General features: G+C 41.1%; 4 protein-coding genes across 6 annotated transcripts; 2 read left to right on the forward strand and 2 right to left on the reverse strand.

Annotated features, from left to right (window-relative positions):
• Positions 1-471: 471 nt before the first annotated feature.
• LOC109631211 (zinc finger protein 675) lies at positions 472-3,144 on the forward strand. 2 transcript variants are annotated; one of them, XM_069532841.1, is made up of 2 exons: positions 472-529; positions 1,620-3,144. In XM_069532841.1, exon 2 carries the CDS (start codon positions 1,668-1,670, stop codon positions 2,700-2,702), a length of 1,035 nt encoding a protein of 344 aa, XP_069388942.1. In that variant the 5' UTR covers positions 472-529; positions 1,620-1,667; the 3' UTR covers positions 2,703-3,144. The 2 variants fall into 2 exon arrangements, with proteins under 2 accessions (XP_069388942.1, XP_019945393.1); XM_020089834.2 differs by having other exon boundaries at positions 484-637.
• Positions 3,145-4,168: 1,024 nt separating this feature from the next.
• On the reverse strand, positions 4,169-7,822 carry LOC138411795 (protein arginine N-methyltransferase 2-like). The gene is given in 5 exon segments (XM_069532788.1): positions 4,169-4,459; positions 4,555-4,635; positions 5,627-5,884; positions 7,244-7,365; positions 7,816-7,822. Coding segments are annotated over 5 exon segments (669 nt in total). The 3' UTR covers positions 4,169-4,258.
• On the reverse strand, positions 7,699-11,591 carry ercc1 (excision repair cross-complementation group 1). Of its 2 annotated transcripts, XM_020089816.2 has the most exons (9): positions 11,431-11,591; positions 10,811-11,233; positions 10,207-10,310; positions 9,959-10,058; positions 8,988-9,064; positions 8,538-8,637; positions 8,274-8,345; positions 8,033-8,101; positions 7,699-7,952 (listed from the first exon to the last, which is right to left on the reverse strand). In XM_020089816.2, exons 1-9 carry the CDS (start codon positions 11,488-11,490, stop codon positions 7,890-7,892), a joined length of 1,068 nt encoding a protein of 355 aa, XP_019945375.1. In that variant the 5' UTR covers positions 11,491-11,591; the 3' UTR covers positions 7,699-7,889. The 2 variants fall into 2 exon arrangements, with proteins under 2 accessions (XP_019945375.1, XP_019945376.1); XM_020089817.2 differs by lacking the exon at positions 8,033-8,101.
• A 703-nt stretch (positions 11,592-12,294) lies between these two features.
• sona (SON DNA and RNA binding protein a) lies at positions 12,295-22,399 on the forward strand. The gene is made up of 10 exons (XM_020089970.2): positions 12,295-12,473; positions 14,536-14,632; positions 14,876-15,083; positions 15,440-15,516; positions 15,609-17,405; positions 17,720-18,116; positions 18,340-18,857; positions 19,077-19,564; positions 19,733-19,825; positions 20,291-22,399. Exons 2-9 carry the CDS (start codon positions 14,605-14,607, stop codon positions 19,805-19,807), a joined length of 3,588 nt encoding a protein of 1,195 aa, XP_019945529.1. The 5' UTR covers positions 12,295-12,473; positions 14,536-14,604; the 3' UTR covers positions 19,808-19,825; positions 20,291-22,399.
• Positions 22,400-25,673: the final 3,274 nt, after the last annotated feature.

Consider the following 25,673-nt stretch of genomic DNA (forward strand, 5'->3'; position numbering starts at 1 on the left):
CTCCAGAACCATCAAGTCTTCTGGTAGCTGCCTTTTAGTTTTACCCAAAGTCAGAACCATGGTGGAAGCGTTCTTTTAGCGCGATGGACCACTCTGGAACAGCCATCATGAAAACTTGAGAGCAGCATAGTTGGTATAACTCAACACCTACCTTTTAATTGACCTATATCAATTAATTTGTCAATTCATTCATAATTGATGTATCTTTTTAAATTCACTGTATTTTCAGATTATTTTCCTTTTAAATGCTACATTTTATTCTGTTTCTATTTTACTCCCTTCGATACATCTATGCTCTTTTAGGATTGTATCTGTTCATTCTAAAAACGTAAATACCACACGTGTTTTTTCTTCTTACAGTGTCCATGTTTATTCCACAGCACGTAAACGCACCGTGACTCTACAATAAAACACATGCGGTGTAGACATGTTCCTCCGCCGCTCGCTAGATGGCGCTGCAGACTATTTTTTTATCATGTGTTCACCACAGATCCGGGGGCAGGTTCTCGCAGCAGGAAAAAGACAGGACGTAAGATGTGATCGGACAAAAATAGTGTCAATGTGACATGTTACTGCATTTGAGAGATAAATGCTTTCAACAAACGCACGTTTTCGTTTCTAGAGAAGGATGAACGCGGTATGTAAATCATTTATTTATCCGCCATTACACACGTCCTCCAATAACCTCATTGTTCAGGACGAGTACCGAGGCCTGCAGCACAGCTGATTGGTTGTACAGTACAGTGGTGCACATCTGGATTGTCACATTTGGATATCAATCATCTGGTCCATCAGCAACCACTGTGATCAGACCACTTGTGCACTGTACAGGTTGAATCGTTGCAAAACTGTTTGGGCCCAAACTGTCCCACTGTCACTCCTCCACTCTGTCACTCTGTCATCCGGCCCACATACCGCGTGGACTGATGGCACTGAGGCCACAAGTGAGCCATAGAAATATAGCATGTGAACCAAAGGTGGCCCAAATCTGTTTTGTGCTATTTGGGCGTTATTCACCATTTACCACCATGTTTGCCGCATGTCACTGCATGTTTGCCCCATTTGTTTTGCAGTTTGTGGGCTGTATTTGCTATTTAACATGAGCGCCACTTTAGCCTCACATCCATTTCCGGGCCATAAGAAGGCCAGAAGTGCTGCATCAATGCCTGAAGTGGCCCACATCCCTATGCTATCTGGTTTGTTTTCATAATAACACAGCTATTAAGCAGAGTTTAAGATTAAGATTCCTCTTAATGGTCCCACACACAGCATGCAACATGCAAACATGGGGAAATTTGACCTCTGTATTTAACCCATCCGTGTGAACGGAGCACACACGGAACACTATCCACACAGTGACCACACACGGAACAGTGGGCAGCCATGAAGGCACCTGGAGAGCAATTGGGGGGTTTGGTGCCTTGCTCAAGGGCACTTCGACAGTGCCCAGGAGGTGAACTAGCACCTCTCCAACTTCTGTCCATGCTGGACTTGAACCGGCCACTCTCCGGTTCCCAAGCCAAGTCGCTATGGACTGAGCTACTGCCTCCCCAGGTGGATGTACTATTATAGTATTACTGTTATATAATAATAACTAAATAAGTGTTTCTGACTTTCAGATGTCCCTGTGAAACCCCTGCTCCTACACTGTGGCTGTAGAAAGCACCATGCTGGATAAACCCAGTGATAAAGACCAGCAGGCCGGCCAGTGTTCAGACTGTGGATGCACTTTCAGCCTGCCAGAGCCTGAGCCTGACTCGACCAGCACGTCGTCCTCTCCCAACCAGCAGCAGACATTCCAGACCAGGTGCCTGTCCTGCCAAGCGGAAGACAGCCTCCCCAATAGCCGGCGGCCGCACCGGCGCATCCGCCTGGACCCCCACATTTGTAGCCTATGCAACAAAACCTTCATCTCCTCCGCCCACCTGACCCTTCACCTCACCTCCCACAACAAGGAGAGGAAGTTCAGATGCAGCACCTGTGGCAAGTTCTTCCATCAGTCCTCCCATCTGATGGCGCACAAAATAATCCACAGTGGAGACAGGCCGTTCAAATGTCCAGAGTGTGGCAAGACCTTCGGCCGCGCCTCCCATCTGAAGACGCACAGCCGGCTCCATACTGGCGAGAAGCCCTTTAAGTGCTCCTACTGTGACAAGTGTTTCACGCAGAAGGCCGGGCTCCTAGCGCACGTTCGTATACACACAGGGGAGCGGCCGTACAAGTGTGAGCGGTGCGGTGAGGGTTTTCGGTCTTTGTCCCTCCTGCTCACTCACAAAGCCCAGGAGTCCTCTGGGAAGGCTAAACCAGCGCCTGCAGCAGCATCGACTCAACCTGAGAAAACACAGGGTAGCACAGAGGATCTGAAGTGCGGCGTCTGCTGCCGCACCTTTGTCCGATCATCATACATCCGGCTGCACATACGCCTCAAGAAAGGACTGCGGCCGTATCACTGCAAAGTGTGCAACAAGACCTTTGTCAAGCTGGACACCTTTGTGAACCACTGTGATAAACACTTGAGGAAAAAAAAGGATAAAAGTAAGGAGGTTAAAGTCAAAGTTGTTAAACCCCCTCTGTTTGTTCCACTCTCCAGGCCTTCACCACCTCCTCTTCCTCCTGATCCTGAATCCCTACCCACTCAGCCTTTATCCTCAGATGTCAACACACGCTCCAGGTCAAAAGCAAAGACTAAAACAGAGCAATGACCAAGAAGTGGGTATCCAGTGACAAAAATGGTCTTTAATACAATTCTGCTTTTGTCATATTAATATATTGACATAAAAAGTCACTTGTTTCCAAATTATCAAAAGGGCAAAGAACACAGTGGCAGTTGAATAACTCTAGAAACACAACCGTTTTTACAATTTACGAATTGTACAGTTATTTAATTTAGAATATTAAATTTTATTGTGAACAATTCAGTGTTTTTATTGCACATTTTAGCTTGTGTGAGGGATTATTAATAGTACCAATACTATTTCTGTGGCATGCATGTTCACTTTAATCTTTTAATATAAATCTCCAATTGTTGTAATTCATGGTAAATCTGTTGTTTTCTTAACTCCATACAGGCCTTGTACAATTTATGAATGCAAAGTAAATGTATATTGTGGAGTAAAAATAAAGACAGAAACATAGTGTTTTGAACTTGAATTTTCATTTATTGTAGCTGCGTCCACGAATATTTGATAAAAACAGTTTTCTGTTTGTTGATCATTGTCAGCACAGCACTGTCCTCTCTGAAACCCTTTTCCCCACTGAGACCAAAAAAGCATTTAAAGGTACAGTGTGTAGAATTTTGTGACATGCAGTGTTTAAATTGCATGTTGCAGCTGAACACCCCTCACCTCACCCTCTCCTTCCAAACATGAAAAAGAAACAGTGGTAGCTTCAGTTGTCATAAAAACTCAAAAGGTGTTTAGTTTGTCCAGTCTGGACTTATGTAAAAAATATGGCGGCCTCGTAGAGAGGACCCCCTCGATGTAAATATAAAGTACTTGAATATAAAGGGCCTTTTCTGGTGTAAAGAAAACTACAATTTAGATGAAACAAACTAGAGAAAACATGAGAATTAGTCTACATGAAATTTCTGCCAATAGATCCCTTTCACCTAAATCTTACACACTGGACCTTTAAATTGAAATTACACTGATCTACCATTCATTCAAACACGACCCTGCTCCTATTGCATTCATCATGGTGTGTTAAATTACCCAGGCCTAGGTTATCACATGTACCACAGTGCGGCTACATGTGCGCCCAGATGAGGCTCCTGTGACCGTCATGCTCATAATCATATGAAAGTCGCACTTCCATCACGGGTCATAAGCAGCTCGCAGCTGTGTGTCACCTCCACAGGAGAAAACTCTACCAACCTATGGAGACACAAATACAAATAAGTGTCACAACCCCAAAGATAAAGTGAGGAGTCTTGGGAGCCTCACGGATGTTACTGAGTCACATTGCATGGGAATATTGCAACCAAGGTGCTATAAGATATGATAAAGCAATCTCCCACCACTTTATGGGTTATAGTTCATTAATTATATCGCTCAGTTGAGGTGCATGAAGTGAAGATTTTTGACTTGCAGTTGTCACTGTCCTCTGTGCTGCTGTTGATGTTCCAGTGCAGGGTAACTGTCATGGTGTCTCCAGAAAGGATGCCGAGATGTGATTTATTATTGTCAGCTGTTAGAGATCTCACCAAGGATGTTATGCTTTCATTGCTGTATAAGTGACTAAAAGCAGCGTTACACAAACACTACTGAATTGATCTTTCTTGAAACTTGATGGAAGGATGGTGGTATGAGGCGAGGAAGAATACATTACGTTTTGGAGCATATTTGCAGGATAAGGTGTTTTTGACTGTTTCACCCCCTGTCTCCAGGCTTTCAAAATTAACAGTGAATCTGTGGAAAACACCAGACTTCTCCACACAGAACTGAAAATGATCCTCAATTTCCTGAGAAATGAAAGCACATTCCTTTGGTTACAAAATCCAAAGTGTATGGGGTGGATCCTATTTGAATATAGAAAAAAACAACAGCCACAAAGTACCTCCAGGTCATTGACTTGCAGAGTGTACATGTCCAGACAGATCATGTCAAAGGGAGCGGTGATTTTGAAAACAATGAGTGACTCATGTTAAAAGATATAAAGAAGTTGGTATGATATTACAGTGATGTAAAAAAAAAAGGTGTGTACTTGGTACTGCAACAGATCAACATGTGTTTTTACCTAAAACTTCACAAAACATTTGTACGAGAACTATTATAATATTAAATGATATACAGTATTTAGACAAAATCAAGAGAGTGGGGTGTTGGTTCACATACAGGTATTATGGAAAGATTAGAAAAGAGGAAGAAATGAAAGATTAGACAAATCAATGAATCTCTTTGAATTGGGAACTTCTGTGACTAATACGTTCTTATACCTTTGTCCCTTGGTTTGTTTGTCAGCAGGATTATGCAAAAACTACCAAACAGATTTCTATGAAACTTGATCGCAGAGAAAGAACACACTGAATTTTGGCACAGATCTGGACAAAGTTGAAGATCCAGGATATTTTTCTTTCTTTATTTAACATTACAACATGGGTTATTGTATTTTTTACATTTTCATCAATATCCCAGGGGATAATTTGGGGACTGATATCTATGAGTGTGTGCAATTTGGTGTAGCTTGATTGAATTGAAGGAGAGTTGGACCTTGACGGAGGTATGCATTATGCTATACTGTGATCCAATCTAGTCATACTTTAGGATAAATGTCAAGCGTTATTGGCTTGACCATCTGTGGCAATTGACCGTGCCACAGGGGCTCCCCCACACACACCCAGAGACAGTCCTGGTGCTTTTCAGCATCTTCATTAAACAAAACATAAACTTACAAAATCCTAAACTTAAGTACCAGCACTTTCTGTTCAGCTCAGCATCTCTCAGTCTTTCTACATGCATCTCCCATGTTTGTCTGTCTCAGTATGTGTGTGTCTCTGAGGCAGCTCGTCTGCTGCCTTTTAAAGCTGAGGACCAATCAGCTAACAGCTCTCACCTGCGCTGATTGATCAGTGGAGATGCTCTCCCATCCCCCTCCACAGTGTAATGTTCACTGAGACTAGTTCTTAATGAAGAGGGGTGATGTCCAGGCCCTAGGGTCACTCAAAGAAGGAATTTTTCTCTGCGTAGTAACCTTCGGCCTGACATGGCACCAGGGTGAGGGCTGCAGACGAGGTCCACATCTGATTCCACCATGAACTCAATCTAGACCAGAGGGAAGAGACAGAGAAACACAGTAAAGTACGTTGAAATCTGCACAGAGCTGAGAGTGGAAGTTGGCACCTAGAAAAACTAATCATACTGACATGAGCATCCAGAATGCTGAAAACCTTCAAACAGAATATTATCAGTGGTAAAAATTAAAAGTATCTGCTGGGACATTATTACCAGTTAACATTACCATATGACCAGCAGGCAGTTGCCTTACTTGTCCACTGGTTACAACTTCAGTACCTTGTTGACATGCACACCATAGCATGTAGTAACAACCTCTATCCAGCAGGTGGGAACATAGATTCACTAATGCTCAGTGCACATTGTCTCTGACCCATGAGTAAACAGTAACAGGTCTGTCCTGCGTCTTTCTGAGTAGTGCGTTCAAAGACATACAGACAAATAAAGCTGAGTAGCTGAACAGCAGCAATTTGAATTCTAATTTATGTGTCTATTTTAGTTTCACTGCATTTTATAACAAATATAACTTTGAGAGAAGATGGTTATTGTGATGGATTTCCTGACTCTAGTCAGATTTATGGCTGAGTGTCACTGCCATAGTCTGTACAGTCTAGACCCTATGTAAATAAAGATGGATGACATGACAGCTCCCTAAAGTGAAGCCAAACTGCGTGGTGGCTGGCTGCAGTATAGATAAACAATCTCTCTGGTAATGGATGGACCTAACTAAAAAGTACATGGCAAATAATGGCAAATGGTGTCTGTCATTTTACTTGTTGTAGTAGTTTCTCTTTATGGTGTATGATCAAGTGTTCATTTTCCATTAAGTTCGGTTTTCATTACTTATTTGATGCCATAATAACGGGGTGAAACATTCTGATTGACAGCTGAGTCTAAATCCTGATTGGTCCAGCATGTGTATCAGCGGGACCTTCCTTCCTTCCTCCCTCCATCACTGCTCCGTAGACTCTTGCTCAAAATCACTTGCGCAAGATGGCAATGCTCATGGGATATTTGCTTCCACCAATTAGGTTTTGTTTTCACTCATCAGTTTTTTTTTTTTTTTAGAGGATTACGCTAAAACTCCTGCACAAATTCTCATGAAACTTGGTGGAAGGATGTGCTGTGGGTCAGGGAAGACCTTTGTGGCTATTTAGCCTGGGGAGAGTTATACGCTCTACTGAGTGCCATTCAAGTTAAGTATTAGACTTTGGGGTGAACATGATTCACAGCTGAGACTAACTCGGGATTGGTTGCACACATTTATCAACAGGACCTTCCTTCAGATCCCTCCCTTCATCACTACTCTAGATTGTGGCTCCACAGGACAGCACTGTTGGAAGATGGCAGCATTTATATAAGGATGTTTTGGCTTCATTTCTGGGTATTAGGGGTAAAAGGAGACATGTCTTCCATCTATATATATACACGTGGCATGCTTACATTTCTAAATGTGTGCAACTTGTTGATGAACTGCCACATACAGAACATTATGAATCTTTAAAGTTTCTAACCAGCATCCCATAACTGCTTAAGTATTCTTCATCCTGCCATGGATAACCTTTGACCCCAGGCAGCTCAGCCCACCACAAGTCTGATGAGGGTTTGGTGTGTACAAGCAGTCTGTCCCCACTTCCTGTTTTTACGTTAAATGAAGTACCTTAATGTGCTGATTGGAAAAACAAAGATGGCGGGTTGGGTTTCTGTGTGAAGTGGAGATCATATCAAAAACTAATGTCGATACTCATTATTATTATTATTGTAACGCTACATGTAGTATACGTATAGTAAATATTATAATAGCATAATATATCTGGTTCCGCAGCTGCAGGATTTAGATCTTACACTACCAAACAATTATTACTTTAACTGGTGCTGTTAACTTTCATAACTTGATAATATCTTTAAGTACCACTCTTAGTTACAAGTACATTCAATACAGTAAGCAGCAAAGAATTAAGGCACAATATACAGTATAAAAATATACAAAACATTTATTTTCATTATTTCCATAAAATTTAACATTAAACAAACTACAGCACACTCACAGAACACTTGAACAGTTCACATTTAAAATCCTTGAAACCATCCATGATTCACTGGAAGTATTCAGTGAAGTCCACGATGATGGCTCATGTCACAGGCTGTTGGTGGGAAGTTTCACGTGTCTTTTGTTTTGGACTTGAGGAAGGGTTTGTGCAGCACGTCGTAGAGTCGTCTTGCCTACGAGCAGAAATATGAATTCAACAAATGTTTAATCTACCCTCCACACAGTTATATCTTGCTTATGTGCTATTATGTACTTTTTGTGGTCCAAGGCCCGGACAGAGAACCAGGTCTTCCTTAGATGCACTGATGATGCCTTCTATCGACTGTCAAAATACAAGAATTATGAGGAGATCACATATCCCTCAGCAAAACTGGAAACAATGTACTAACAGACATGTAATGTGTGTGTGTGTGTGTGTGTGTTATTAAAAGAATCTTTGATGTGCAGAGCAGCTAATGGATGGTAAATACTGTTTTCTGTTCAGTGATACTCACCGAAAAAGTGGACAGTAAGGTAAGGGCATCGGTCTTGTTTATAGACTTGACAGTGGTCAAGCAGTCTGTAACCTTAAAAAACATCAAATCCAATCAGCATCGCATTGTACAGAGACTGAAAAACTCTGCATGACTTTGGCAGATTATTTTACTCAAAATTTCAATGTAACAGCATCATATCAAGTCAGTGAAATGAAAATGTCTGAAAGTGGCAAGAGGTAGAAGTAGCCATGGGCGTTTAAACCTTTGGATGAATTCGCCTACCTTCGACAGATAGTCCTTTTCAACTTGCTCCTTCAGTAGGTCTGCAGGTTTCTTTTCATAAGATTTATATGTTTCTAGGTAACGTCCTGCCTCCTCCGGACTGTTAAATCAACACAATGAAAACGAAACGGAATATTTGAATTGTTATATTTGCCAACCATAATGCTAGCTTACCAACATAGAAAAATAAAACATGCTTGAGTTACCTTTAGTGTTTTTCCATATGTGGATTATGGTCAGAATGAGCATATTTAATTTAAGACTGCTGAAGTATGAAAGACAGAAACTACAAATAACAAACCTATATTACATAATAAATAAAATCCTTTCAGTATCATTCCAAAGTCATAGCATTAATGTATTCAAAGCCATTTCCAAGCTTGGTCTTTTCTGTCTGTCTTCTGTTAAAAAAATGTATCTGTCTTCTTGGCAATCTGTTGCCGATCTTACCTCCAAGCCAAAATAAGAGTGCAGTCAGCCATGATGCAGATGCGAGCCAGCTCCTTCAATGCATGATGAGGATCTTTCTGTGATCACAAACCAGATAAACGAGATTCAGTCATTAAGCTTAATTAATGGAACATGGAGCTGTAGGATTTTTTTTTGAACCAAATATTGTTAAACTACGTGTACAGCATATCTGTCATCTAGTAATATTTACCTACATGCAGACGTTAAACAGCCTCCAGCTACATGTCACACTTTAAATAGTAGAGCTGATTAAAAATAGGCAAGGTATGAGTTATACAAATGTTCGGAATGGGAGGCTGACATGACCACATGTATTTAGTGCTTTTGTGTTTTCTAGAGGCTTTTCAACCGAGTAAAAAATAACATTGCTGAACATCCCATGATTACATGTCAAAACGTACTGTAGTGGGAAAAAAACACCTATCAAAAAACAGCTATATTAGCTAACAACATGAATGTTTTAATTTATTTTGTGTATAATAACAAAAATTTTGTGCATAAAGATGGGTGACTACTTTCTACCTTTGTACAAAACATTTAGGGAGTTGTCATGTCGTCCAACTTTATAAACAATTTATGGTACAGAGAATCAACTAAGAGCTTTGAACAGAAATTGGACTGAACCTCTTCATTTGTGGCAAGAAATGATACCAGGGTAACTAGAGACTTTTTCCACTGCAAATTTTATAAACATGCAGATAATAAGTGGAATGACAACACATATTTAACTTAAGCCCTTTCATTTGTCAGTTTTATCAGTAGAATTGATTAAATTTTAACTGATTTTATATTGAGCAACCAACACTGAAAGGTTTCATAAATTCCAACCACACAAATATTACCCTAAGAAGTTAAACCCCTACTGTTTCACATTTTCACTTTCATAATTGATGATTGATGTATAACTTGTCATAGTAAAGGTCAGGTTTACGAAACACGTTTTTACTTACCACATCTACTTGCACCAGTAAAACTCGCAGGGTGAAAGTCTGTCCAAGCTGCTTCAAACGGTCGTGTATATAGTTTGGGTTCAGGTTGTGATACCTCAGACTTCAAACCAGCCAAGAAACCAACATCAAATCCAAACAGGCAACACAAATGAAAGAAAACAACATTAACAAAACAAACAGTTAACTCCTCTTTGTGTACATGCAAACACATCTTCTTGATCTCCCACACTTACAGAACAAAATCTCACCTGAGGAAGAGAGCACACGCTGTATGTCCCAACACATAGTCTGGTACAACATCTCCAAACTCCCATGGAACACTCCGCACAAACTTCAGAATGGGATTTCCTCTCTGTATGAAAAAAAAACAAGGTGTGATGTGATACATACCATTTTGCAGACAACTCACAAACTAGAAAACACTTCTTTCCAAATAAAAGAGAGAGTCTGACTCTCCATTTGAAGTGGCAGATCTGGCAAATTACTATTTACTATTGATGATGGATTATTTAGGAAAAAAATAAACCTTTTCCTTCAGGTTTCTAATTAAATATTTATCAGGATTATGCTTATGCATTGTGCAAGCACTGTCAAGAGGTATAAAATGTAATTGTTTTGAATGTTCTACCTCAGAGTTATGAAATGTTTCGACTTTCAACAAAACACAATCATCTGTCTGATTTCTCCAGGTTTCCCTCAGAAGCAAAGATCAGTCTTTAACAAATAAAGATTTGACATATATCATGAAAATATCCACACCGACTCATAGAAAGTTGTTATCATGGCTACATGCCCAGTGTTTTTGTAAATCCTACATCTGTTGTTGCCTGATTGAAAACCCGTGAGGATTACCTGTCGAGAACTAACAATAATGCTGCTCCCTGTCCCCACTGGTTTAGGAGCCAGGCTGAGGCTTGCATCTGATCTTGGACAGTTTCCCTCTTTTTGGTCTGTGCAAACCGTCTGTGTCTCCTCAGTCCTTTGAACCACTTCAGATCCACCTCCAGTCCCTTTAGACCAGTCCTGATCCTGACCTGTTTCACATGCTCCAGTGGCAGAAGATACTGAACCAGACCGGGTTTGTTTCACACTGGTGACTCCAGCACCATCAGTCCCGGGACTTCTGAGGATGTTCTCTCTCTGAGGAGCCACGTTGCTTTTACTCTGGACGATGTATTCAGCATAAGACATGGGCTGGTCCACTGACTCTGGAGCAGACCCAGAGGAGGCTGAGGTGACAGCTTCTTTGGATGAAGACACAAACTGCGGCTTTGGCTGAAAAACAATTACACGAAGAGCTTGTCTGAGGGTTTTAAATAAAATCATGAAAGTTTATATCAAGCTTTCCCGAACAAAGCTTTGTGTGGCTATGCTGGTCATTTAGACATTTGAATTTGAAGCTGACGTTGGTCGGTTAGCTTGCTAAATATTAGCCTACAAAGTTATGAGTTAAATTCTGGCTAAATACAGACCGGTGTTCTTTCTTTGGTGAAAGCTGAGTCATCCAGGTTGATGTTGAACCTTTTACTCATGTCTGTACACTGATAACGACTTTTCAAATAAAGAAATAGCACAGACTAGAAACACTACTGCTCACTATCGTCCGACAGGAAGAGCAACAATAATACTTCCGGTCTACCTTCTTCAGAATAAAAGCGTCTCCTTAAATTTTAACAATAACCTGTATATAATCTATCTATCTATCTATCTATCTATCTATCTATCTATCTATCTATCTATCTATCTATCTATCTATCTATCTATCCATCCATACATCTAACCACATTATGTTATACAGTGTGTGTATGTACTTATAGGGTTACAGCCCCTAATGCTCTCCTGCCTTTCACATCTGTTCTAGCTGTTCTTTCAGCCCATTAGTACTTCTCAATCTTGTCATGCTCCCTTTTCCTGATGTTACTATTTCATAGGAGAGTGATACAACTATCACTAATATAATATCCAAGTTAACAAGGGGCAGAAAATACATATACAGTTATTGTACATGTATAGAATGTGCATTGGATGGACATGCACATTTCATAAAGCTCAGAATCAGAATCAGAAGTACTTTATTAATCTCCGTAGGGAAATTCAAATGTTACAGAGCCCCTGAGAAAGAGGTGAAACAGAAAAAGCAGGTATAAACATAGCAATATAAAATATAAAAATCAAGTAAGGCTAAAGAAATAAAGATATACATATCTGCACATTATAACGAGCTCCTATCCTGACACTAAGCGCTGGATGAAATAAACATGTGATGATGAACATCAAGACAAAAACAACAAGAAAGTGCAGATCTGATGGAACCCGCGGTGTGGGGTTGCCTAGGAGACCGTGACGCCGCCATTGAAACCGCGCAGCATGTCGGGAAATCTTTCCCATCATGGCGGACCAGTAAGTTCGCGGACATTGACGGTTAGCACATTCAACGATTGTTTGGTCCTGCACATTTTAGAACCGCGGTCATCTGGTATTTTCTACAGAGGGAAGGCCAACCAACACAGACAAGGTAATTGTGTGCTGTAGACCGACGGCATTGGCGAGCGAACGACGCCGCTTTAATGGAAGAAGTAGCCGCCAAATATCTTAGCAAACTAGCTAGTTGAATAGCTAGCAGCGTGCTAACTTAGCCAGCGGTAACATGTTAGCGGAACGAGGTGGCAGTGAGGCGCCACTGAGGCCGCGGCGTGCAGGCTACATGTGTAGCTCTGATAGCGTCTGCGTTGTGTAACTGGTACGCGTGTCGGACATTGAAATGACACGGGTTTACAGAGCAATCTAAAAGTCTCCGTTATATTAACTCAAGCTAATGTTAGCTAGCTAGCGATATGTGCGGTGATATGTGATTTGATGTTAAAGTTAGCTGCGGTACTGCAGGCCCGGCAGTGTTTTCTGTTATCTAACGTGGCAATGAATAAACTTTGATTCTGTTTGAGTTTCTTCCGTTTTTCCCCTTTGCCTACTTGTACAAAAGTGTGTCCTTGTGTAATTACATGCTCCATAATGTATCGGCTGCAGAGGGCCGTGCTAAAGTAACCCACATGAAATCTAAAATAACATGTTGGCAGCCATACCTTTCGATGGTTAGCTTTAGCATGAACCGAAACGGCAATGTCCACTGGGTGTGTGGGTTAAAGCATCCTAACTCTGAGTGTAGGTAACTTACATTCTTAGTATCGTTGTTTCGCATTGTCTGGTGTAACAATAAATCTATTAAGGGAATGGTTTCAGCAAATCTAGCGCATGGGGTTTTTCTGTAGTGTTTTGAGGCTATGGTTTCATTGCCTGCGTTAGTGCTCCTCACGTGTTTTTGGTGGCATGGCTAGTATTGATCGTGTTTAAACTTTTACAATATGAGGACAACAGGCCTCGTTTTCTTATAGCTAAAACTCATCAGAGCTGTATGTTCGTGTAAAGATGTCGATAGAGTAAGTTGTATATGCGTGAATGGCGAGTTTTTAATTGCTTTGTGTAGTAAGGATCTATCGACGTCTTCAATTCAATGGTTACCAAGCTTCACAATTAGATATTTATAAATTGCATGCGTTGTCTTTTTTGCATCAGAAATGAAGTCTCAGTGTGAAAGAGAAACTTCAACCTTGTTTAGGTCATTGTTTGTATCGATGCGTATTGGCTCATACGACCTGTGCTCCTGTATTTAAGTGATTGCAGCGTTTTGAGTTTAATACACCCCTGAATAAATCTCGATTAGTCTATTTTGTCTAAGGAATCTTTAGATACTTGCAGTCTGTTCTTTCCCGTCTGATAATCAGATGCCACTGCTCACAGTCATCATTTGATTATTTATAATTGTGTACAGGAAAGTGTGTATACGTTGTTTACAGATTGTAAAAGGGAAATGTGATCATTTACTCTTGTGGTCCGCCAAGTATTCTCATCAAGTATGATATACTGTAGGCTTATCTGGGGTTTTTTAGTGCCCAGAGTCAAGCTACAAACAATGGCCAGAGGTTCTTCTTCTGCTATCACAATTTGTTACATGACTGTATTTTTTAATTTAGAGTAGTTAGAGTGAATGAGAGCTGGTTTGCCAGAGTACACTGATACTTTCTATATTTACCTTATTAAATTTTTTCTGGAACTGGTTGGGGCCAACTTGAAAGAGATAAGCTCCAATCCTGATCCTCTGAGTTGCCTCTGGTTTTTATCATAGAGGGGTCATAAACAGAATACAGCAGACTTGTCTACTGTTATTCAGGTAATTGTTGAAATTGTTTTTAGTGTTGTTTCAACTTCTTTGTAGTTTGTACTGTTGGTTATACAGTGTAATATTTTGTCTGCCTCTTGTGGATAGTAAAATTAAGTATATTCAGTTACTGATGGGAGTATGGCTGCACAGCTTTTTTGCTTAAGGTTAATGGGTTAACAATTTTAATAACTATCTTAGTGGCCATCCTTACTCATCATTTCAGGGAATGTTTTTAGTTGTCACTAATCAAGACTGGGTTACTTAACATTAAGTTGTAGCATGGTTTTGAAATATACACCACTTCATTTTTTGTGCTACATTTTTATTGATTAGAGTTTCAATGCCTCTGTTTCCCCCCCAGTGTTGAGTGAGGGAGCAGCAAACCAGTGAGATTCAGAGGGTCTTGAACAAAAGCAAGGACAGCAGCACAATGGAATGTGCAGTGGACATCCCATCAGGTGAGTGGTGGATTGCAGACAATCCTCTGTGTCATTATAATTTGTATCCAATTTCTTTATGTTTATTTTGCTACATTGCCACTGTACCATAACCATTGATGTCCAGAAACTATTTAAAACACATTATGGATAATTATTTTTCCTCTTTCACCACTCTCCTGCTCTATTTTTGAAATAAACTACAATGGCAACATTCATCATTGCTCATGTCATGGATTTGCCAAATACTGTTTCCCTGTGCAGGTGAGGATGAGGCACTTGAGAAAGATGACATAAATGCTAAGGAAGGGAATGAGCAACCTCATAAGAAAAACAAGAAGCACAGAAAACACAAAAGCAAGAAGAAGAAGAGGAAGAGGAAGGGGGAAAAGGAGAGCAGTTCAGAATCTGGTGCTGATTCTGATGTAGAACCACCACCTCCACCAAAACCTGTCCGGACCACCAGAGCCAGGTAAACTGAAAATTGCCAGCACCATGAGTAAACCAAAATACTGCTGTCTGAGACTTGATAGATGTATTGATGCCAAAATTACGTATTTTCTGTCATTTTATAAAATTCAACTAATTTCACTAAAATTGTGAGATATGAACAAGTACATTTTGGGGTCATCTAATTGTGGCTTTGACTTTATTCTTAATCAAATTTTAAATTTTAATATCTCTCTTAGCACATCTTTAGATGTAAATGTCTGTGAAATGCCACGATGAGCTGTAGAGTAAGATTCTGTAACATACCCCAATTTAAATGGTGGCCAATGTGTGATTTGCTAGTATTTGGCACTTAAATTTCAGTCCTTGTGTTTTTAGTGCCAGACTGGCAGCAGCTACAGGAGTTGGAGACCCTGCTGGGCTGAAGGAGGAGAGTAAAAGGAATGTAATTACAGGTAGGTGATTCAAAAAGTTTCCCTATAAATTGCAGGATTAATTCCTTTTGTATTTCATGTGTATATAAATATATTCTAATTTCTTTTCTCAGATCGTGTGGACACAGAGGGAGATACAAAATCCAGAAAACATAAAAGACACGCAGCCAAGAAGAAGAAAAAGAAGAGGAAGAAAGATGAAAAGCAAGAAAAGAAATCACCCTCGCACTCCCCATCTGAAAGCAGCTCAGCTACAGGTTCTGAGTCTGAAGGTGAAGGAGGTAAAGGAACTGGTGATGCCAAATACTCTCCAGCTGCTGCGTCTGACCTGCAAGAATCATTTTCCAAACTGGGTTCAAAAAACAAACGAGGGGAGGAGACGGGCATTTCCATACTCATGCAGAAATCTGAAATACTTGGAGTGAAGAAAGAGGAGATTACAAATATGGATATGTCCCCAACTGGAGGGAAGGACAGTAACACCAATGGATCTGAAAAGGATAGGTCACCATCTGCTGGCCAGGTTGAGATAACACAGACAGCGACAGTTCGGGTTAAGACAGAGGTTAGTCTTGGAGACGGTACATTCAGCCATGCCCAGGAACTGCCTGACATCATCCCGAAACAGGAAGGCGCTACCCCAAGAGATGACCCAGGCCTGAAAGATCCGGCCAGTTTGGTTCAGAGGGCAAAGGTCAAGGAACACGATGCATCCAAGTCCAGGTCTCCTTCCCCTTCCAGAGGAATAAACATAAAGAGGTCTGGGTCAAGTCATAGTCTGTCACCAACACCTAGTCCCAGTAGGCATCAGTCTGGTGGTCAAACAGCAACAACAATTAAAGAAGAGTCAAGATCCAATTCTAGGTCAACCTCGAAGGGAAAACGGTCTACAACTCCTTTAATGACTCAGCAGTCCCACTCTCAGTCGCCTAAATCTCGAAGTAAGTCCCCCTCCCCTTTGCCTAAATCTCCCAAGAGAGCAAGCTGTCAATCCCGGTCCACCTCTCGCTCCCTCACCCCCAAGAAGAAGGTGTTAAAATCTCCAAGAAAGTCCAAGTCCCCTAAACATCGTAGAAATTCCTTATCTGTTTCCCCAAAGCGACGCCGGAGTTCCCCCTTTCCTAAAAGAAAGGTTTCACGATCTCCTAAACGTGGTGGGCGCAGGTCCCCCTCCATATCTCGGTCTCCAAGAAGAAGAAGGTCAGAGTCACGTTCTCGTGGAGGCGCTAGGCGTTCTAGGACCCGCTCTCCCAGAAGAGGAGGTGCAGGTGGCAGGCGTTCACGGTCACGCTCCATCAATCGAACACGTCGCTCCCGCTCTAGATCTAAGCGGCCCGTTCGGCGCTCCAGGTCACGGACACCAGCAAGACGCGCAGGTGGCAGGCGTTCAAGGAGTCGATCCTTGTCTCGACGTAGGAGGTCACCACCCCCAAGATCCCGTCACTCCCGCTCCCGGTCAATCCGCAAGGGCAGGCGGTCTCGATCACGTTCCGTTGTACTCTCCAAGCGTGGCCGTCGCTCCAGATCCAGAAGTCCCCGCAAATGGACCAAATCTAGAACCCCTCCCTCCCGAAGGCGGTCAAAATCCAGGTCACCAGTCAGAAAGCGGTCTCCGAGGTCTGGCAAACGTTCCAAATCCCGCTCTTTGTCTCGAAGGCGCCGTTCAAAGTCTCGCTCGCCACTACCTGGCAAGAAGAAGTCCAAATCTCCCAAGAAGTCTGGGAGAAGGTCAGAATCTGTCTCTACCGACTTGAAAAGATCCAGGTCAAGGTCTGAGTCAAGTGGTGGGCAGTCTGACAGCTCCTCGCCAGCCAAATCGACATCTCCCTCTCCTGTAAAAGGAACGATTCCTCCTTCTCCTAAGGCAGAGGAGACAGCTGCAGCAAGTGAAGGACTTTCAGTAACAACAGGTGAAGACTTCTTTCATTACTATATTTCTATGCAAACTATAGTTAATCAATTTTGTTTCTACTGCTCATTCAATAAGAGATTCTTCATATCATTTCCAAAAACAAAAGTGAATCCTACCCCATACATCCACACTATAACTCATAAAATGTATTACTTCCAACTGATAACAATTGCTAGTCAATGTAAATTTTTGTGATATTTGCTTAGTGGAGAATATTAGAGATATAGTAGTATATTGGTGAATTCTTGTGGTTAAAGTTTGTTCTATTAAAAAGCCCTAACATGTCAAAACTATTTAACATGTACCATGCAGGTGGTTGGAAACCTGTGCCCTCAGTAGCTGCCTCCAGCCCCCAAGCGGGAAGCTCCTCAGATAAATTGCAGGAGCAGCTCGCTCCCAACCACGACATGGTGCAGAGGGAACGCATCAGCTCATCCAATGAACAAGATGGTTCCAGGTCTGGTTCCCAAGAGCCTAACCGAGGTGGATCAGATTGTTCAGAAGGCCCAGATGAAGAACGGGATTCTTCATCTCCAGTTAAAATCACATCTAAATGCCAGAGAAGCTCCTCAGTTTCAGTCTCTCCTGAAGTGCAGAAGAAACAGTTGTCCACGTCACTGTCACCTATGGATCGAAGAAAACTTTCACGGTCAACCTCATCCCCTCGACGATCAACATCCAAGTCTAAATCCAAAAGGAAGCCATCCAGGTCAGTGTGTTAGTCTGTGTTTGCACCCAGCCTGGGTCCTGAATCAGGGATGCAATTCTCAAAGGGCATTAATTTAAATTACTTAACTGTCTTAAAGTTAGTAGATGTTAAAGAACTCATGAAATTATTGCCAGAGCCAACTTTCAGAAATCTGACACGTTCTGTATTACGTTGCCGGGATGTGTACAGTTATTCATCAGTCTCATCATTCACCTATCCTCAGGTCCAAGTCTCCATTGAAGAAAAGAGAATCTGTTTCTCCAGCAGACAGGAAGAAACGAAGGTCTAAATCACCAGCCCGGCGGCGGCGGTCCCGCTCCCGCTCTGCCACACGGCGTAAGCAATCAGGCTCCAAGTCGCGAAACAGAACCCGCCGGTCCAAGTCTCGCAGTCCAGCCCGCAAGAGGCGATCCCGATCACCCAATGCTCGAGGGAGGAGGAGATCCAAGTCCACAGACAGGAACAAGCGATCAAAGAGCCGCTCCACAGGCCGAAGGAAAAGGTCCAGGTCAGGAGACAGAAGCAGGCGATCTCGGTCTCGTTCCTCTGATCGCAGACGCAGGTCTAGATCAAGGGTTCGAGGGAGGCGTCCAGTGTTTCGTAGTCGTTCGTTTGATAGACGGGACAGATGGAAGAGGGAACCTAGCCACTCTCCAGTTCTTATTCTTAGAAAACAGCGTCGCTCAGGGTCCCGGACACGTCGCAGCACCAGCAAGACCCCTCCAAGGCTCACTGAACTGGGTAAAAAAATTCGATAGTAACCAATGACATTTACATGTAGTACAATAAAATCTTACCAAATGTGATTCTATATCTTCTAGGACTATTTATGTTGTACATTTTGTTTATTAGATTTCTATATATTGTTTTCAACTACTCTTAAGTAGTTAATCTTGCCTTATTTTCCTCCATATTTACATTACCCCTCCACCATGTATCTCTTCCGCAATCTTTCCTCAGATAAGGACCAGCTGCTGGAGATAGCCAAGGCTAACGCTGCTGCCATGTGTGCTAAGGCAGGGGTTCCCATTCCTGAGAGTCTTCGGCCAAAAGCCATCCTCCAGCTCCCTCTACCCACTCCATCTCCTACCCCCCTCTCCTTACCTCTACCTTTACCACTTCCAATGGGCATGGGGATGCCCAACATGCCGAATATGCCCAACATGGGTCCAATGGGGTTACCCAATATTCCAGGAATGCCCAACATGTCAAACATCACCATGAGTGCTGCTATGGCAAGTATGACGGCAGCAACTATGACAGCTGCCTTGACCAACATGGGTGCGCTAGCGGCCATGCCTCCTCTTGCCCCACTTCCTACCATTACTAACAAGCCTCCACCATGCCTTGCTCCTCCAACGCCAACTCTTAACCTGGACCACATTGAGGAAGCAAAGAGGAAGGTCACGCAGCAGGCTAACATACACACCATCAAGGAGCTTACTGAGGTAAAAGGGGGCCAAAGTTGCCATTTATGTTTAATAGTGCTTTTTGTGAGAGTGAACACTTTATCTATATGTTTGAAACCATGTTGAATGACGGAATAATGAATTTATAATGTATAAGTGCAAATAGTATCTGTGCATGTAGTAACTGTGTTTTCTCTGTTTTTGTAGAAATGCAAGATGATTGCAAATAGTAAGGAGGAGATGGCCATTGCTAAACCTCATGTCTCAGATGATGAAAGCTAGAAGCGCTAAGTCCTCATGGTAAAAATTCAAATCTATTTTTCTTCCTTTACTTATTACACTGATGTATGTTCAGGAGTTAATTTGTTTTGTAATTTGAATTAGTTATTTGATATTGTAAAGATGGAGTGAATCATCATGATTAACAGCAGAGAAAGACTCACAATTGGTCGAGTGTGTGTTATCGCCAGGGCCTTGCCACCCAGGCTCCCTTCCCCTGATCGCTACTGTTCAGGCTGGCTCCAAATTCACAAGATGGCAGAGCTCGAAACCAGGATATTTTTGGCTTCATTTCTGGATAGTGGGAGGAAGTGGAGATGTCATTCATCTTTATACACAGTCTAAGCTTTCACTGCACTAAAGTGTTCCTCTGTATATCATTTAGTCCTGCTGTAGTTATGAAGCCTAATGTTTTTCTGTACACATTTATTGTCTCTATTATATAAACAGGCAAACTTTGACTTTTCTCCCTTTCTCTGCACACAGCCACCGAAGGACTGAAGGAAATTGTAAAAAAAAAAAAAAATATTTTCAAGAGGACTTCCCTATCCACAGTTTCCTTTGGCAGCCGGATAACTTGAGTCATAAACTACCAAGAAGAAGAAGAAGAGCACCGTAGTTGTCACAGTTATAATGTAGGAGTACCGGCACCAGCCACTGCCCCACTCTGCTCCCGTTTTTTTCTGTGTCTGAGAGAGAGCGAGAGTCAGGCAGACTGTAACCTGTGATACCACTGAGAAAACTGGATACACTGACGTGTGCACAGTTGTATGACTGTACAGTGTGTGTGAAGGTGTGTGTATATATTGACTTTCACCACCAACCCCTCAGTGTTGCTGCTTGCTCAAGCAGTCGTCGTCGTTAAGACTGAATATGAAACAAACCAAACTAACTAGTGGCTCAAATGTTTTTTTTGTAAAAGATTAGTTTCTCTAAATTAGTTTTACTTTCATGATTTTATGCTAAGGATCGTGTTGAGTGGAGATTGCTTCCCTTGTTCTGCTGTATTCCCTTGGTTACCCCTAGTCCCTGGTTTTATTAATAAATAATGTAGACACAATTTTTGTTGATCCTCACTTGTGAGTTGTTTTCATGGTCTCCATGGCAAGAGAGTGTCAACATGTGTCCTGGAACAGATGCCAGGTCTGATAATTGTGAAAGAAGGGAATAAATGAATATATTGGCTGCAAAAATAAGGTTTTGGAATTCAGGACAAAGATTACTATATCATTTTACAAAACTAATTCAGTTCTGCCCTGGATGTGAATTTGTTTTACCCATATTTTAAATGAGCATATCTTTGACTCTAACCTGGTCTCTCATTTGTGGTTTGTTAGAGTTTCCTCAGACTTGGAAACATGTTTGCTGTAGATTTGAAAGATTTAATTTCTCATCTGCCATCCTGACATGCACTCACCTGGGTTTTGCAGAAGACATGTTATTTAAGATGCACAGAGCATGTCGTATATCAATGTGTAGGACCAGGATGCCATTTTGAAACTTGAAGAAATATTTGTCTAAGACTGTCAAACATTTGTTGTCTGGGTTTGACTTTCAGAGCAGGTGATATTTGAAAGAATTGCTGGTTTTTGTGCCAACCACAACACTTGACACGTTAAATCCAGATTAAGATCAAAATTAAGATTTAAGTTGGACAAATCCACTAATTTTTATTATTCCCAAAAAAGATGAAAATGCCACTTCATTCTTTTAATGTAGGTGATTATTACTCGTTTAGAAAAAATTTGTTTTATTGCGTAACATTAGAAACAGGTATTAAGTACACTTTAGACACCTTTGTCTGTTCAGCTGTTTACCTGATTAATACATAAATTCCACTGGTGCCATTTTTAGAGGCACACATGAAAACATGTTACTACAATGGAGGGGGTGACAAATTAGTGATATTGGTTATAGGGATGAAAGATGAGTATTTCTTGAGTTGTGACGCTGTTCTATGTGTTTGTATGTCAAGACAATCAGGTTCTTTGTCTCGAGTTACTTTTTTTGCAAATCTGATCATCTTGCAGCGTTGTATTCAGGCAGCAAATTTGGGATTTGTCATAGAGAAGAGAAAGTGTAGTATGAAAACAAACCTTTTTCATTTAATCCAATGATAGTTAATATCTTCTTTATATGTAGATACTGTCAGGCCTGCACTAGGTCATTTGTTAGAGCTGAGTAAACAGGATCCTTGTGTCACATTAAACCTTCATCACATCAGTTAACTGAAGGACAAAGACGAACTTGGTGCTTTTGGGGAAATTGTTTTTTTTCAGTTTTTTTCCCCCCATAACTCCAACAATTTAGCTTCATCAGACGGGGACATATTTCTGGATCCATCCTCCCATGTCGTTTTTCTATAACCAGGGCTTTTTAACCACGGAAGATGATCTGTGGTGGCTTTGTCAAACTGTACCTATACAGACTCTGCACCACAAATATTGTTGGACTGATTCCCTGCAGTAATCTTAAACTGTTTTAATGACAAAAAAAAAAGATTGATTTTCGGATTCTTTTTTTGGAGTCAGTTGAATATGACATTGCTTGCTTTGTACATAAATGTGTAACAGTTATTAAAAATCTCAATCTGTATTGTTGTCCTTGTGTGATGTTTACCTCTGTCAGGTTCTTGAAGCATCATGTTTCACAATGATAGTAAAGAGTTTAGGTTAATTTAAATGACTGGATATGTTCATACAAGCAGTTAAAGAGGACTGTATGTCTTCCTAATATAACTCCTCACTCATACATACACATTTCACTGTCTGATGATCTGCAGTGAGTGTCCTGGACGTTTCTTCATCTTGTCAGTGCTTAGTTTGGCAGGTCATCCTGCTGTATAGGAAGAATCCTGGTTGTTCCATCTAATTCCTTTTAAGAAACTGGCTGTTCTCCTGAGAACCTTGACCCAGTTTTGCGCCATGACACAATCCTGTCTTGAAACCATGCAATTCCTTAAACCTCATGGTTTGATGTGTGCGCTTACATGCATTATCAACAGTGAGACCTGCTGTTCCAGATCATATCTGATCAATTGAATTTACCACAGACTCCAGTAAACATGTAGAAACATCTCAAAATGACTATCAAGAGATAGTCATAGCAAAGTGTCTGAATACTTATGTCAATATGATATTTTAGTTTTTCCTTTCAAATAAATCAGCAAAAATGTTTTTGCTTCTCCACTATGGGGGGGCTGAGTGAAGAGTGATGAGTTAGTCAAAGATATGTTTTTTCCACTCTACTGATTATTTTGTTGGTTTGTCTGTGTGATAAAGATAAAGCAGATATGTATTAATGTGAATATTGTTTGTATAATGCAGCCCTTGATATCACCATGCCATTTCCTTTGTGCTCCGATAATTTGAATGTAGTTTCATTAAAAAACATTTTTGGGCACCTGCAGTTATGAAATCCTCCAACAAGTGGTGCACTTTCTCTTTGCACTGTGTTTTTCATGGACATCAGTGAGTAAATTCATTTCCAAAGCCTTTCATCAAGAGACATTAACTCTGAAATTACAAAGAGGCCATTTTAGACCTCTATTTAGAAATTGAGCATTAAAACATAACAGTGTGCAGTTTGTGTAGGAACAGGAGAAACTTTATAATTGGATTAAATGAGAGGCTTTGACGTATTTAACACTTTGTTTTCTGCTTGCAAGTTGTTTGATTCTGACTCAGATGCCCAGTGAAGAGGAGCGACCCAGCACAGATTTCATGGAGAAAGCTTTAAAATGCTTTAATCTGTGGATTTGCTCAGTGAATTGGATAAAAAGGTTTAAAAAAAACACCACAGTGGGACTTTAGTCTTCAAGGGGTTTAATAATACAATTCACTGTGGCATACACTGAGATGAAAAATGCAATCATTACCATAGTCATGGAATAAGGGCTTTGGACTGATCCGTGCTGTGGCTCGTTTTCCTCTTCAAATGAAACAAAGACCAAAGACTGTCCAGTCATTTCATCACATCACACTCCTTCATGAGTTCTGAGTTTGTTTGCTTTTTTGTGATGGTGATAGATACATGTAAGCTTTTTTGTCTTACTCTGAACTGTCCCTTAAAGGTCCAGTGTGTAAGATTTAGGTGAAAGGGATCTATTGGCTGAAATTGTATGTCAAATAATCCTTGTAATGTTTTCACTAATGTGTTTCATCTAATTGTATGAATTGTAGTTTTCTTTACCCTAGAATGGGGCCTTTATATTTAAATACTTTATATTTACATCAAGGGGGTCCTCTCTACGGAGGCCGCCATGTTTTTTTTTTACAGTTGTTCAAATTCTACAAACTAAACACCTTTTGAGTTTATATGACAACTGAAGGTTTCCACAGATTCTCTCTCATGTTTGGAAGGGGAGGGTGAGGTTAGGGGCACTCAACTGCAACATGCAATTTCACCACTAGATATCACAAAATTCTACACACTGGACACTGGACACATTTTCCCATTAAATCTGTTCTGAAAGAAGTGAATGCGAATCCATACATGCAACATATTCATTAATTCAAATGATCATCTTCCTGAGTGAACTTAGGTGTTACATTGATATGTTCTCTCCAGAGCGTGCTCAACCTCCTGCCACTCATTTCCAGTATAATGAGGGCTGCTGCCGACCGGTGGCTGTGCCCTGGGCTCACCAGTGGCTAATCTCTGTATGGAAGAGAGAGCAGAACTCCGAGCTCTTCTGCAGGACCTGCTCCAAGCTACTGGTTCAGATACATGGTTGATACCTGGATCAAAATAAAAACATGTGGTGGAAGTTTTCACAGAACACATCAATGTAGTGGACAGCAACATCACTGAGGGGATGTCTGGGGAAATCGTTTGGCCTCCTCGGACTGAGCAGTGCACACTGAAGATGTCAGAAGCCTCAACATTGAAGTATACAGAAAATCCACACAGATCAATATTTGCTCTTTGATTCTCATCACCTAGTGGAGCACAAAGCTGGGCGTCCTCTGAAGTCTACACAGTGGACTCAGAACCTCTCCACAAGGACAGAGGAGCAAGGAGCAGAAAACACATCAGGGAAGCACTGGAAACTGGGAGAGCAGACTGAGAACAAACATGGAACATGGAACAACATGATTATTTCTTACAGTGCAAGAGTATCTGAAAAACATTTTCAACTAACACTGTATCCATGTGCATGTCAAGCCCAGCATTACTCCGAGGCTAAAACTGGTCCACCTGAGGACATAACACCCAGGCATAACAAGATCATTAAATGCAGTTCAATGTAGTGAGGAGAGAACCACTAACATCTTTAGGACAAGGGAGATCCATTGAAAGACAACAATGTGCATGTCCTGAAATGAAAAAAACAAAGAGCAAGGAAACTGAATGTCAAACTGTAACAGCGTAACTGCTAAGGCCCAACAGCCAATTATAGATTTAATCAAGCTGCACCAAATTGCACATATACTCATAGATCTTAGATCACTGAATGTACCTGATTATTGTCATCAAGATACATGAATTATTCCCTCGTATATCAAAAATAGTGATTATAGAAATAGTTACAGAATCTTGCTTATGAACAAACCAACCAGCCATTTATTAACAATGGTGCACACAAGGATATCTTTTTTATCTTTGATCTCACAAGGGAAAGGTAGAATAAAATTTGAACCCAAACAAATCTGACTTTCCCATTGTTTAGCAAAGACAGTAAATAATTTTCGTTTTCCGATCCCTCCTCATCCCTACAGAATAAGCAACAAATCTTTTAATTAGAAACGCAGTGGCAGCATTTTGATCCTACTCTAAGTTTACAGCGCTGTTTCCACTATATATGTGTGGGTTGGGGTTCGTTATCTGCATGAACTAAAATCTGAGACAGAGTAATTCGGGTTTAATG

Source organism: Paralichthys olivaceus, chromosome 10, assembly GCF_024713975.1.
Source record: "Paralichthys olivaceus isolate ysfri-2021 chromosome 10, ASM2471397v2, whole genome shotgun sequence".
In the NCBI taxonomy this organism is placed as follows: Eukaryota; Metazoa; Chordata; class Actinopteri; order Pleuronectiformes; family Paralichthyidae; genus Paralichthys; species Paralichthys olivaceus.

Excerpts from the sequence above, each read along its gene's own strand:
- ercc1 (XM_020089816.2), bottom strand. The coding sequence starts at position 11,490 with ATGAGTAAAAGGTTCAACATCAACCTGGATGACTCAGCTTTCACCAAA. Across the intron at positions 9,065-9,958 it reads TACTGGTGCAAGTAGATGTG|AAAGATCCTCATCATGCATT; the intron begins GTAAGTAAAAAC and ends TTGTGATCACAG. Across the intron at positions 7,953-8,032 it reads CGGGCCTTGGACCACAAAAA|GCAAGACGACTCTACGACGT; the intron begins GTACATAATAGC and ends TTCTGCTCGTAG.
- LOC109631211 (XM_069532841.1), top strand. The coding sequence starts at position 1,668 with ATGCTGGATAAACCCAGTGATAAAGACCAGCAGGCCGGCCAGTGTTCA.
- sona (XM_020089970.2), top strand. The coding sequence starts at position 14,605 with ATGGAATGTGCAGTGGACATCCCATCAG. Across the intron at positions 15,517-15,608 it reads TAAAAGGAATGTAATTACAG|ATCGTGTGGACACAGAGGGA; the intron begins GTAGGTGATTCA and ends TTCTTTTCTCAG. Across the intron at positions 18,117-18,339 it reads TCCAAAAGGAAGCCATCCAG|GTCCAAGTCTCCATTGAAGA; the intron begins GTCAGTGTGTTA and ends ACCTATCCTCAG.